This window comes from Panulirus ornatus, chromosome 15, assembly GCF_036320965.1.
Source record: "Panulirus ornatus isolate Po-2019 chromosome 15, ASM3632096v1, whole genome shotgun sequence".
NCBI lineage: Eukaryota > Metazoa > Arthropoda > Malacostraca > Decapoda > Palinuridae > Panulirus > Panulirus ornatus.
Genome location: NC_092238.1, coordinates 38914873 through 38929219, shown reverse-complemented (window position 1 = coordinate 38929219; position 14347 = coordinate 38914873). Strand labels below are relative to the sequence as shown.

Here is a 14347-nt window from a genome sequence, read left to right as displayed (position 1 = left end):
CTCTCCGCTTAAGCTCTGGACATTACCAATCACTACAACACCACAGACACTTTTAAGCATATCCCGAGACCCTTCATTCCCATGTTGCACTTACTACTCAGCTGCCCCGCACTCTGTGCACATAAAAGCACACACACACACACACACACTATCACATTATATGACCTGTGGTCTTGACGTGGACGTGGCCAACTTCCTGAGTGTTGCAGGAGCCTTATTAGGATAAAGAAAATTCTTGGGGCGGGAAAAGCATATATATATATATATATATATATATATATATATATATATATATATATATATATATATATATTTTTTTTTTTTTTTTTTTTTCTTCTTTTTTTTCCCAAAAGGAGGAACAGAGGGGGGGCCAGGTGAGGATATCCCACAAAGGCCCAGTCCTCTGTTCTTAACGCTACCTCGCTAGCGCGGGAAGTGGCGAATAGTTTAAAAGAAAGAAACGAATATATATATTGTGTGTGTGTGTGAAATCACAATTCACTCGGAGTTCAGGTAATTCATTCAGCGTGTAATTTTTCTGTACGTGCGTGACTACACATTTCACGGAGACAATCCACCTCATCAGGTGCAAATAATGGTAAACCGGGTTGTCTCCGTCAGACATGTAGTCATACATGTATAAATGACGAGACTCTTCTCTGTTTCCTCAACTGACGGTGTCACTACCTCGCCAAAGGTGGCTCTTCACTCGGGGTAACCTCAAGGAAGCGGAGTCCAACAGACAAGGATTCTCCCAGTTAAGAGGAATTTTTAACTGTACCAGCCTTGTTTATGGAGTCAGTCTAGGTGATTTTGCACAAGTTCATAAAGACTTGTACCCATTCGTCCTGTCGTGGCTGCTGCATGCAATACGTACACATATCAACTAACGAAGCATATGATACCTAGTCTGAGTGACTGTACTACCAGTGCTCGTACATTTTGAATTTCCTCTACACCTGCTGAAAAGTTACCCAATTTTTACGACATGGTTGGATATGATGTTAATTCTCTTTATATCATCATTTCCCCAGAAGAGATCATCCTTGTTTGCATAAGACAAAATTTTCTATGGACTCGAAGCTTTTTATGAGTGTGGCCAAATCTTTTTTGTTGTTGTTGTTGTTGTTTTTAACTGAGACGGCACGGGCAACTGAGGTCCTAAGCAACGCCATCTCAATAACGCTAGCATGACAGCTAGACTGAGTGTGAATGAATGGGGCCTTTGTTGTCTTTTCCTAGCGCTACCTCGCACACATGAGGGGGGAGGGGGATGGTATTCCATGTGTGGCGAGGTGGCGATGGGAATGAATAAAGGCAGTGTGAATTGTGTGAATGGGTATATATGTATGTGTCTGTGTGTGTATATATATGTGTACATTGAGATGTATAGATATGTATATTTGCATGTGTGGACGTGTATGTATATACATGTGTATGGGGGTGGGTTGGGCCATTTCTTTCGTCTGTTTCCTTGCGCTACCTCGCAAACGCGGGAGACAGCGACAAAGCAAAATAAAAAAAAATATAATAATATGGAGAAAATGGAGAGAATGAGTGGGAGAGATTGACCAAGAGGATATATGTGTCAGAGGTGGAGGGAGCGAGAAGTGGGAGACCAGATTGGGGGTGGAAAGATGGAGTGAAAGAGATTTTGAGTGTTCGGGGCCTGAACATGCAGGAGGGTGAGGGGCGTGCGGGGAATAGAGTGAATTGGAGCGATGTGGTATACCGGGGTCGACGTGCTGTCAATGGATTGAACCAGGGCAAGTGAAGCGTCTACGGTAAGCCATGGAAAGTTCTGTGGGGCCTGGATGTGGAAAGGGAGCTGTGGTTTCGGTGCATTATTACATGACAGCTAGAGACTGAGTGTGAACGAATGGGGCCTTTGTTGTCTTTTCCTAGCGTCACCTCGCACACATGAGGGGGGAGGGGGCTGTTATTCCATGTGTGGCGGGATGGCGATGGGAATAAATAAAGGCAGACAGTATGAATTATGTACATGTGTATATATGTATATGTCTGTGTGTGTATATATATGTATACATTGAGATGTATAGGTATGTATATTTGCGTGTGTGGACGTGTATGTATATACATGTGTATGTGGGTGGGTTGGGCCATTCTTTCGTCTGTTTCCTTGCGCTACCTCGCTAACGCGGGAGACAGCGACAAAGCAAAATAAATAAATAAATGAATATATATATATATATATATATATATATATATATATATATATATATATATATATATATATATATATATATATTGATTTTCCAAAAGAAGAAACAGAGAATGGGGCCAGGTGAGGATGTTCCCTCAAAGGCCCAGTCCTTTGTTCTTAACGCTATCTCGCTAACGCGGGAAATGGTGAATAGTATGGAAAAAAAAAAAAAAAAAAATATATATATATATATATATATATATTTATATATATATATGTATATATATATATACACGAGCCAAAGCCAGGTATCCATTTTATCGACCAATCCCTAACGGGTGGATGAAAAGCTGAGTTGACTTATGGACCGACAGCGGCAACTAGGATTCGAACCTATGCCGCTCGACCCCGGGAGGCCCGCGAATGCTTCACAGTAGGGAACGCTAACCGCTCCACCACAGAGGTCCATTTTCAGAATCTTTCAGCACCGTGTGTTAAAGCTTGGTACGACTTTTTGCCTGTAACTTTTTCATTGGCATCATTGTACAGACAAGGCTGCCCTAATTAATAGCACTTTTTTTTTCTCTCTACATCAGAAATACGATGACTAAACCATTGTTCATTTTAAAGACGAATATCATGCTGCCAGTCTGTTCCAGTACTTCAGCAAGCAAAGGTAATGATTATCCTTTTACTGTGGGAGCGGAAGTTATCAATGATTTGATCGAGTTTACTGAGAGATGGTGTGATGGCCTTCAATGCTCACTCTTAAAGAAAGAAAAAAGAATCCTGATCTAAATGATAGATCTTTAGCAGTTACTATTTTGAATCCAAAACCCTCCTACATAGAGTTTTCTTCTGTCATCTAGCTCGGCTTGTTTTCACGGTGAGGTCATGTTCTTTATAGAAAATATTCGACAAGCGATCATAACCTGATTGACCATTTGATAAGGTTTTTGAATGAATTACTCAACAATAACTACCAACCCACGTCTGATAAGGAAGCAATTTGACGTAGGGTTTCATATCTCAGAGCAGTGAATGTTAAAGAACACGGGAACTCGGCGAATTTCAAGTTTATTATCATTATTATTATTATCATCATTATTATCATTACTATTATTATTATTATTATTATCATTATTATTATTATTATTACTATAATCATCATTATTAACATTATTATTATTATTATTGTTATTATTATTATTATTATTATTATTATTATCATTATTATTGTTATTATTATTATGACCGCATGCCGTCGATCTGCTCTTGACCGTCGTATAGCTTCGTTCGCCCTGGTTGCTAATGGCAGTGTATGTAGACATGGATTTCTTTTTCTCTTCGTGTTAGCAGCTCGTATGATGACGATATATCGAAACGTTTGGAATAAAAAAGATGCTATCTGTCCTGAGGTTGTACACATCCTGGGGTTGTACATATCCTGGGATTGTATATACCTTGGGGTTGTACATATCCTGGAGTTGTACATAACTGGAAGAACTGGAGGAGAAATATATATGAAACAGAAATTAGGTTATAGAGAGCAGAGAAGTTTTGAGCCAGAACATTCAAGTTCCACGAGACGAGGAGCAATAAGTGTATTTCTACACATATCCACCACTGTGGTAGAAATGATGCTAAGAGATTATAGCTGGAGATCTGATAGTGTTTAGAGGAAAACAGACTGGTCATTTAGGTTTCAAAGAGAAGAATATCTTGGGGAAGAAGTTGTAGACTGAGGATGTTAGAGGGAAGGTTAGATTTAAGATCGCGAATGTTGCAGAAATAGAGAGAGAGAATGTTAAGTGCGAGGGAGTTGTGGTTGCGAAAGTAGGGCGAGCCTCTGTGGTTTGATGGTACGTTTAGGTCCTCCCAACCCGTGGTGGTTTTCTCTTAAGATGGGTAGATCACTATCACGTCATTATTAAGATGGGTAGGTCACTGTCTCGGTACTGTTAAGATGGGTAGATCACTATCGCGTCACTTATTAAGATGGGTAGGTCACTGTCACGTCATTATTAAGATGGATAGGTCACTGTCACGGTACTGTTAAGATGGGTAGGTCACTATCGCGTCATTATTAAGATGGGTAGGTCACTGTCACGTCACTGTCAAGATGGGTAGGTCAGAGAAATAAAGCAACTGTTGGCCAGTCAGGACTTTTCAAGCGAGTAAAGGAATGGAAAACAAGGACTAGAGAACGTGGACATGAGTGAGTTATGTGCTGTCAAGTGCTGTGTTGTCTGTATGTGATGGAGTGTGTGTGTGTGTGTGTGTGTGAGACACTGGGTTCTAGTAGTTTCCCCATGACTAGCGTCATCACCAGCAGCCTCCCATGACCACCAGCTGCCTTCCAAGACCACCCTCGTCACCAATGCGTCGTCGAAGACCTTTTCGCCCCAAAGGAGCCCACCTTACCCTTCTCCCATGAGGAGCGCAATCTAGGCATCAAGAACGACTTGGAACACTCTAGCTGTATCCACAACATCCTGTATTATTACTCCAGCCCTCAGTAAGACATAATTCTCGCTGTGAATTAAATTGGAGACCTCTTAAACACCCACTGACTTCAGTGGTAAGAGCGTCACCTCCGTGTAGAGAACCATCAAATGACATACTTAAGTGGCTGTTTAAAGCTGCCATGGATTTCCAAGCATAATATGTGTGTGTGTGTGTGTGTGTGTGTGTGTGTGTGTGGGTATTTCTGGTAGCGGCGGCGGTCCCAGCTCCTCTCCTGATGACTTGCCTGAGCGTAGATTAATCTCGCATCACTGGTCCCACTGGCAATAAGGGAATCATTAAGTTCCTGCGTCACCTCAGCTACGACTACTCCTCTTGATTTCCCTTGTGCTCTCTCTCTCTCTCTCTCTCTCTCTCTCTATATATATATATATATATATATATATATATATATATATATATATATATATATATATATATATATATATATATATATATATATATATATATATATATATATATATATCTTCTCAACCTGAGCTTCCAGTAGCTTCCTTGCCTCTTGCTTCTCTTCCTTCAGTCTCCTGTACTCTCGACGTATCTTTTGAGGAATACATCGCAGCGTCTGACCCACACAGGATCTCCCTATCCATTAAGGACAAGTCGAGGAATCCATCAGGAAAGACCTACTGTAATTTTTTGAGGGACTGTGGCGTTCTTGGTGGGCTCTTTTCTCGTCAGCCGTGCCTATAGCCTACTTGTGAAGTTCTGTTGTGGTCTGGGAGATAGATAAAGTAAAGCTTTCAAGTAAATACGGAGGAACCAGTCTCACAGATACGTTCTCTGAGGCTCTCCGGAGCCTTCGTCAGTTCAATGAAAATAAATGCGCCATTAAAAGAGTTAAAATATTTTACCTTTTTTTATGGATACTTCCCGCACGGTTAATTGGTGCCTGTAATCAAGTTAAGAGAAGATTTTCTGTAACGTACAAACAACTGTTTCCGAACAATTTGTATTATTGAAAAGAGAGTGAGGGCGTTTGGGCAATTTGATTCGATTATCAGTTCTGTTCCTTGGAGACTCGTCAAGTGTTAAGTCTTCGCAGAATGTTCTGAGTTACACACACACACACACACACACACACACACCGTTAAAACCTACTAGCAGGAGGGTTAGTGACGTGCGGCGCTGTAAGCTTGTACTGCGGAAGCTAAAACACTTGAAGAGCATGTAACCCTTACGACTCTGTATTCTAAAGACTTTGTATCCCAAACTCATGAACTTCTTGACGTAAACTACGTCAAGTGTGTGAAGGCACAGACCAACAGTGTCTCTCTAACGATAGGTAGGAGCGACGCCACCGGTCGAGGAAGACTGAATGGTTACCAGGGTCCTCTTGATGGGCATGAAGCTAGTGGGACCCACCTCCTCACCCTCACCAACACTGCTCCTCCTCCACCTGGATCTTTCTCTATCTATTTCTGCCAGCCGCCTCATTCCATCAGCTGACCACCATCTGCCTACTTCAACTATTTTCTTTTTCTGTAGCAACTAAGCCAACACAGGTGACTCCTTCATATCATCTAATGGAAACTCTGCACAATAAACATCACAGAATCTACTTCACAGAATCTGAGGGTGTTGTATAGATGCCGATATTATTTTCCGTGCGAGAAGCTATTTCATTACTGCGGCTGTTAAAGTCACCCCAGTTTGGAGTACTGCTCGCATACCTGAGGCGGTGGTTCTTCCACTTCTCTCCCAACCTTGAATGGAAACAAAAGCCTTTCGCCTTAACTCTGATGCCATCACGTTTCTTCATCCATCCCTTCCCTCCTGCAGTGATGTTGTCACCTTCTCTGTATTCTTCAGGTATTATTTTTTTGTTACCGTTCCTTGGTGTTGTTTGTTAGGCATCGGCCACACTTGGAATGACTTGTTATGACACCTCTTCCCTTCCTCGAACAGTGAGCTGTGGAGTTTTCTTCCTACTTTCGTTTCTTCGATCATCTTATGATCTTTTAACCTTTAAGAGATAGGGTGTGTGAGTATCTGAGGAGCTCAATTTAATCATTTCCACATTCTTTATCTCATACTCGTTACTTTTATTTTCATTCGAGATGGCCATGATTGGGGTAGGTTTTTGCCAGAGAGAGAGAGAGAGTCATATCTAATAGTCAAGACTGCCGGAGAGGTTTAATCAGCAGCTAACTACCAAGGAAGCCAAATGATGGTGAAACACATTATTCATTGAATTCGAAATCCTACACGTGTAACAACATTAATAATGAAAACGAACTCAGAACTAATTTTTAAGTTAAATGAGCAAGACTACCAAGTGTGCCATCTGGAGGAGGGTGTCTCTTGTCCTTTTTCCCAGCCGACTGGGCGAGGGGTTGATCACTCTGCAAATATTCCCCACAAAAGGAGCTCGTGGCCCCGAGCGAAGAGAGGCAGGTCCATATGGGAAGTTGAGTGTGAGTGGAATACATGATGAACGTGAAAGGCTGGAAGTTGTGGACGCCAATGAGAATATAAGTGGGTAAGTTCTGCAGGTTTGTGTGGGGCAAGGTTTAGAGGTAGTGAGGACCTTTGAGTGGAGTGGAGTGAAGGATTTATGACCAGGCTTCCTGTACGATACTGACGGTTACGCGAAATACATGAGTTGAGGATTAACGAAGGGTGAATGGTATGGAAAGACGTCCAACTACAAGTGCGTCAGCTTTAAGATTAATGTTTCCGGAAATAAACTATTGTAAGAGGTGTAGATTGCAATGGTTGCATGTGCGCTATGTAATGATAAAGAAGAGGGGGATTAAAGACATATTGAAGGCACATTCTGGAAGGGAAATGGAAGAACAATAGAGGATATGAGTCTAAGAGAGAAACCGTGTTTGATGGATGGATTTAGGGGACAGAGTGGAGATAAAGGATCGATCGGTGGGCTTGTGGGGGGAGGGTTCAAGGTGTAAATGACAGTGGTAAAAGAATACATACAAGGCTTGTGTGTATCAGCAGGAATGAGTGTTGTAAACGAACACTGTAAACATATGTACGATCTAGGAGAGGGTTGGAAGGAGAGGAGTTTGTCAGACTATGTAAGAGTAATATGGTCAAGCTTTCCTTGTACCTAGCCAGGATTATTGACGAACAAAAAGATACAGTGACTATATATAGAAGCTGAAGAAACCAAGCCTCATATCCGTGTGAGTGGTCAAGATCTGGATACTCTGATTGTAGTGCTGGTGTTTAGAAGTTCAGTGTTCAGACTGTGTCACCACTATCACCACATCGTGTGATTCATGACCATCACTCTCTGTCATCACTACACCTAAGTTTGCCACCAGATTATCACCAGATGTCACCACCATCAACACCACACTTTGTTTCATCACCATCACCACCACCTCTTTGTTTTACCACCATTACCACGCCTGCCATCACTATCACCACATCTGTCACCATCACATTTGTGGCCACGTACGTTAACAGTTGTGTCTCGCTCCACAGGTAGTGACGAGATGGTGGCCAACTGCCTGCTGGAACGGGTGCCGTGGCTGTACCTGACCATCGCGGTGCTGACACTGCTGACGCTGCTCTTCATCACGGTGTCAGCGGTGCGCCGCCACCGCCAACAGCAGGCCAAGAAGCGACAGCAGGACGCGAGGAGGGTATCCACCCAGGAGTCCATCCTCCCCCCGAAGGAGAAAAGCTTAAGTGCCTATGCTCTCGACTATACCGACATGGACTTTGAGACTACGGTGTAAAGTGTTCACATGTTCTTACTTAGGCTGGCTTAGTTTCTAGCAATCTTTGGTTTGCTGCTGGATGCCAACGTCCCAACACCAACGTCTCTTCGGTTCTCTTTCTACGCCTTTCGTTTTCTCCATAATTCGGGTACAAGTTTACTAAGCGAAGGGTACTTCACCGAGTGTGTTGGTAGGCGCACATCTGGCGGATCTTCTCGTTCCAGGCATCTGGATCTGGTTGTGCGGACGTGAAGTCGCGGCCCTTGTGCTCTCCGGGTTCTTCCAGGATGATGACTGCTGAGTAGAGGATGGTTTCAAGTTCCCGTTCAAGAGGCTACCGTTGGAATTACCGAATGGATCTTACGATCTCATCATTTTATTGAAAATTGTGGCCCATGATATTCTGAGTTTGTTGAGAAAGTACGTTAGTTAACTTATTGTCGGTTTCAGGGTGATATATGTTAATCTTTCTTGGCTGGTTATCTCAGACCTCGATGCAGGTAGTTTAAGAGTTGACCACTCCATCTATACTTCCAGATATTTTTTTTTCATCCGCGTTATTGGTGATTTATATAAGAATTCATGGTAAAATTCATTGTTATAATTGCATATCGCATAGAAACCCTTGAACTGAACACCGTAAAAAAAACTATTGTGAACAGGATCTCTAAAGTAATCGAGAACACTGAAAAGAGCAGTACCTTGGTATGAATATTATGAAAAAAATCATTTCACTTCCAGTGTAATTTCCTGGAAGATAACTTAATTTCACAGTCCACATAAGTCATGCTGTAATATAGCCATGGCAGTAAAAAAAAAAAAATGGAGATTTTTACCAATGGTTCAGCGGGAGATGGAGATTCTGTAAAGCTCGAAATCCACTTTGGGAGTAATGAAGCCAGTGTTCGTCCAGTATAAATCGGTGTGTTTATCAAGTCATTATTGCGTCTGTCAGCTGAGTATCAATGGCTCATTGTATACAGCTGGAAGGCACGTCTCGCTGTTCATAATCACACTCGTCTTGAATACCTGTATATCAGAGAGTTAGAGACGTTGCAATTTAACTGACAGTCGACCGGGCGAAGGTTTGTGTGATGTGAGATAGCCCCAGGGTTGTGTCAACAGCTCCCCTACAATGCGTCGGTCGACCTGACTTCTCAAAGGTTTTCGGGTTAATGGCTCTAAGATGTGAATGGATTCGAATTAGGCATCGTATCTTCACGAGAATGGGATGAATCATTTATTATTATTCTAAACTTTGCTTTACATAATGGGCGAGGGAAAACAGATGCGCATACACGAGTCAGTGGATACTGAATATGACTGAAGAGTATTGCTTCAGTCTCTCATCAAATGTCGTCATCGAAGCCAGGTCTCTCATGACACACACACACGCACGCAGATAGCTACAGAGTTGAGGAATTAAGTCGAAAAAGTAAAGAAAACGACTGTGTTTGAGGATCTTTGACCTGCATTTTTCATAGGTTTTGATTTTTAAAACATGAACACAGATATTGCGGGATATATATATATATATATATATATATATATATATATATATATATATATATATATATATATATATATATATATTTATTTATTTATTATTTATTTGCTTTGACGCTGTCTCCCGCGTTTGCGAGGTAGCGCAAGGAAACAGACGGAAGAAATGGCCCAACCCACCCCCATACACATGTATATACATACATATATATATATATATATATATATATATATATATATATATATATATATATATATATATATATATATATTTTTTTTTTTCATACTATTCGCCATTTCCCGCGATAGCGAGGTAGCGTTAAGAACAGAGGACTGGGCCTTTGAGGGAATATCCTCACCTGGCCCTCTTCTCTGTTCCTTCTTTTGGAAAATTAGAAAAAAAAAAACGAGAGGGGAGGATTTCCAGCCCCCCGCTCCCTTCCCTTTTAGTCGCCTTCTACGACACGCAGGGAATACGTGGGAAGTATTCTTTCTCCCCTATCCCCAGGGATAGGGGAGAATATATATATATATATATACTACTATATATATATATATATATATATATATACTATATATATATATATATATATATACTATATATATATATATATATATATATATATATATATATATATATATATATATATATATATATATATATACTATACTATATATATATATATATATATATATATATATACTATATATATATATATATATATATACTACTATTCTAGTCTCTTTGTGCCTGCCCTGTATTTACAAGGAGGGAAAAAAATACTATTGAAGAAGGCGACTAGAAAAGCGCAAAGGAGAAAGTGAGGTAATGGTTTCTCGCCGCCAAACGTTACACGAGTTCTTTCAGTTCCACCACGACGAAGAGGCAACGCTAAAACCCCTCCACACATGCACCAACAACCTGCCATTTTCACCCTCTTTTGCACAATATGAACGCTTTGGAGAATCGGCCGTCGCGGATAATTTATGCATACACGTACTTCATCAGCAACTTCACAGATAACGTAATCAGGAGTTGGTGAACCAGAGCTTCACACAGCAGTCTGCTCGGACCCGTGAATCATTTTCGCCACTGAAGCACCGGTTGCTCTCTGATCATCATTTTGGAGGGGCGTTATCTCTCGTCGTTAGCAGGCATTCCCATGATTATTTGTTTCCATATCAGAGCTCCACAGCGAAATGCTCTCTGATGTGTGTATTTGATGCGTGTGTGTGGTGATATATATATATATATATATATATATATATATATATATATATATATATATATATATACTAGAAACTTCAGATTCACTACTACGATAAAGATGGCTTATATATAAGCTATATATGGCATGATTATTATCTTGGGAGCAAAATCATGCCTAACTCTTTCGAGTTCCCAGCGAATACGTTGGAGAGCCTCTTAAACCCTTGACGGCCTTTATCGTCACTGTGGATGGCGTTACTACGTACACACGAACAACCATCCGTTGAATCCAAAGCTTGAACCAAAAAAGGATAAGAACTGGCACGTGAATTCTCATAACCGTGAGAATTTAAAGCGTCTTAACGTTATGAATATGCAAGATTCAACCTATAGCAGGAGCAAAATTCTTCTGCAGAGAGGGAGACACTGTGAAGGGAATGAGAAGATGGAAAGGGTTAATGTGACTGATAAGACCGAGTAGAGTCGACCCCCTTTGACGACGTACTGAGCACGACCCACTGAGCATGTCAACACGCATCTTGAGTACGATTTGTGCGACTCGAGCATGGCTGAATGACCCCTCTGCACGAAGGTACGACTCGAACACGACCGTACACCCCTTGAGGAGAGTGGCTTGGCTTTTTGTCCAGACCCCTGAAAGAAAGGCTCTTGTCAAAAGCTTAGGCCGTCATACCCAAAGGGTAGTTTACAGTCGTGTTCAGGAGGTTAGTACGTGAGGAGGAGATAAGGAGGACTCGAGGTGAGTTAGAGATGCCATCACCAGTAACTATCATATTCTGAACCAGGCCATTACCCAGGTGCTCAGAGGATGGTCTTTTGTCGCTCCCGCTTAATGACACATTCCGATAACCTTCAGAACGCCCCCGTAAACGTTCAGGGAAGCGCTTCATCGCATTAATGAGGTAATGTCGCACATTCTACTTTTTTACCCTGAGTCGCCTACTGAAGTAAGCACCAATTAAATGGTTTGCTCATGTAGCTATTACCGAGTCTTCGAGTTTCTGCGAAGTCTTCAGTTTCTTAACTTCACTCGAGATAGTTTTAAGTCATCATGAAAGTCTAAACTATAAAACTTTTATTTAGAAGATGTAGCACAAAGTTGCCCTCCTAAAGCAGATTAATCCCGGAAATAATTAATTAATTATTAGAGAGCCTACACAAGGCCTTAGAGTAAACGCATCTTTGCCAGAATACTAATATGAAATTATTTGGATTACATGGCATTTGATTTTTGGTTCTTATTCCAAGTACGTATAAAGTAAAACTACAAGCTACATCGTATCAGATAATGGAGGGTTGATGAATATCTTCATACTGCCAGCTACTATCGGAGTGTGGTTGTGCCCTCGAGATGGGAGGAACCACCTCGTGAACAAACCCAGCCTCCGTCTCGCCTGGCCGTCGTGTTCTACTACCTCGCGTCATTTACCCATTGAGCAGCAACGGTATATACCCACCCACGCATGCTGAATGGTCAACCACTCCCTCTCCACGAAGCACTACGAGTCACACGACATACACAGGACGTATAACTCGCATAGTAAACATCGACGTACACAAGACGTTTAATTCACACACACAAAAACATCAGCATTCGACTCGGGACAAACATCAACACAGGCCACAAAGTAGATTCATTCAGACCAACCACATGCATTGGTTTCAAAACAAGAAAAGAATAATTTCTCAGTCTTCACAACAAAAAACATATCCGCTCCATCCAAAACTATAGTTCATGCGCCTGGTCAACCACACATTCAGAGGCAAATTGAGCAAAAATACATAATATCCAAAAACAGAGCACTCGACACAATCATCGGCAGCTATTTTAGCAGCCGCAGATATTCAACACCTGAGAAAGAAGTCGATACACAGTTCTAAGTGACAGAATCGACCTCATCCCATCCGAACCACATTATGTACAACCACCAACCGTCAAACAGAAAGAGCGCATCTCAGCCATACATGTCATTCACCAGTTCAGATGGATACCCCCAAACAAACGAAACGTGTTTACGCTAAGTTTATCTGATGAACCCTACTGCAGACGTTCCTCCAAACACACACACACACACACACACTCTCAAAAGGTACACTTCCTAAACAAACCAGAGTCACCTTCTGAGCTGGGTACACCAAACATCTCTCCAACGGTACGAACATGGATTCAAACTTATTCAAAACAATACCGGATCTCTCATGCCCACACCGAAGACACGGATCACATACTCAACTTCCCGAACACTTACGCTGCCCAGACACACACTCAACATCCCCACACTTTATGACTTATAGTATGGTCTCAGATGGTGGACGTGGCTGATTTAAGCGTCAAGGGAGCCCACCCCAAAAGGGCTCTGAGATTGCAAGCATGTGCATATATATATATATATATATATATATATATATATATATATATATATATATATATATATATATATATATATATACATATATATATATATATATATATATTCCTATGAGTCCACGGGGAAAATGAAACACGATAAGTTCCCAAGTGCACTTTCGTGTGATAATCATTTCATCAGGGGAGACACAAGAGAGAAATATAAGTCAGTTGATATACATCAAAGAGACGAAGCTAGGACGCCATTTGGTAAACGTGATTGTCCAAAACATGTTTTGGACAATCACATGTTTACCAAATGGCGTCCTAGCTTCGTCTCTTCGATGTATATCAACTGACTTATATTTCTCTCTTGTGTCTCCCTGATGAAATGATTATCACACGAAAGTGCACTTGGGAACTTATCGTGTTTCATTTTCCCCATGGACTCGTAGGAATATCTTGATCACGCGCAAAAATTGTGATCCTTTCCAATATATATATATATATATATATATATATATATATATATATATATATATATATATATATATATATATATATATATATGCTAATCACCACGAAGAAAAATGAAACGATAGGTATCGAGTGCACTTAAGACTTAATGTGTTTCATTTTAGCTTGTGGTTACACGCAGATATAGAGAACCATACAGACAGTTGCAATAATTCAGCAAATTATAACAAGAATTGAACTACAGAATTTGAGTCAAAATCTATTTCGTGTAAATTTCACGGCATAAACTCGGGATACAGCGAAGACTGGTCATTTTTAATCCGGAATTTAGTACCGTGAAGCTGAGGAAGCTGCACGTATGAAAAAATATCAAAACCAATATCAAAAGTTGAACATCATTCCAGGGGACA

The 14347-nt window shown here is 40.9% G+C and overlaps 1 protein-coding gene across 1 annotated transcript in view; it reads left to right on the top strand.

Moving 5' to 3' along the window:
• LOC139753613 (uncharacterized) overlaps positions 1–9891 on the top strand; it is a 777635-nt gene extending 767744 nt beyond the window's left edge. Inside the window, exon 6 of the mRNA XM_071670232.1 lies at positions 8141–9891. Coding sequence (XP_071526333.1) covers positions 8141–8397 — 257 coding nt within the window. The 3' untranslated portion in view covers positions 8398–9891. The remainder of the gene's footprint in view (positions 1–8140) is intronic.
• The last annotated feature ends 4456 nt before the right edge of the window (positions 9892–14347 follow it).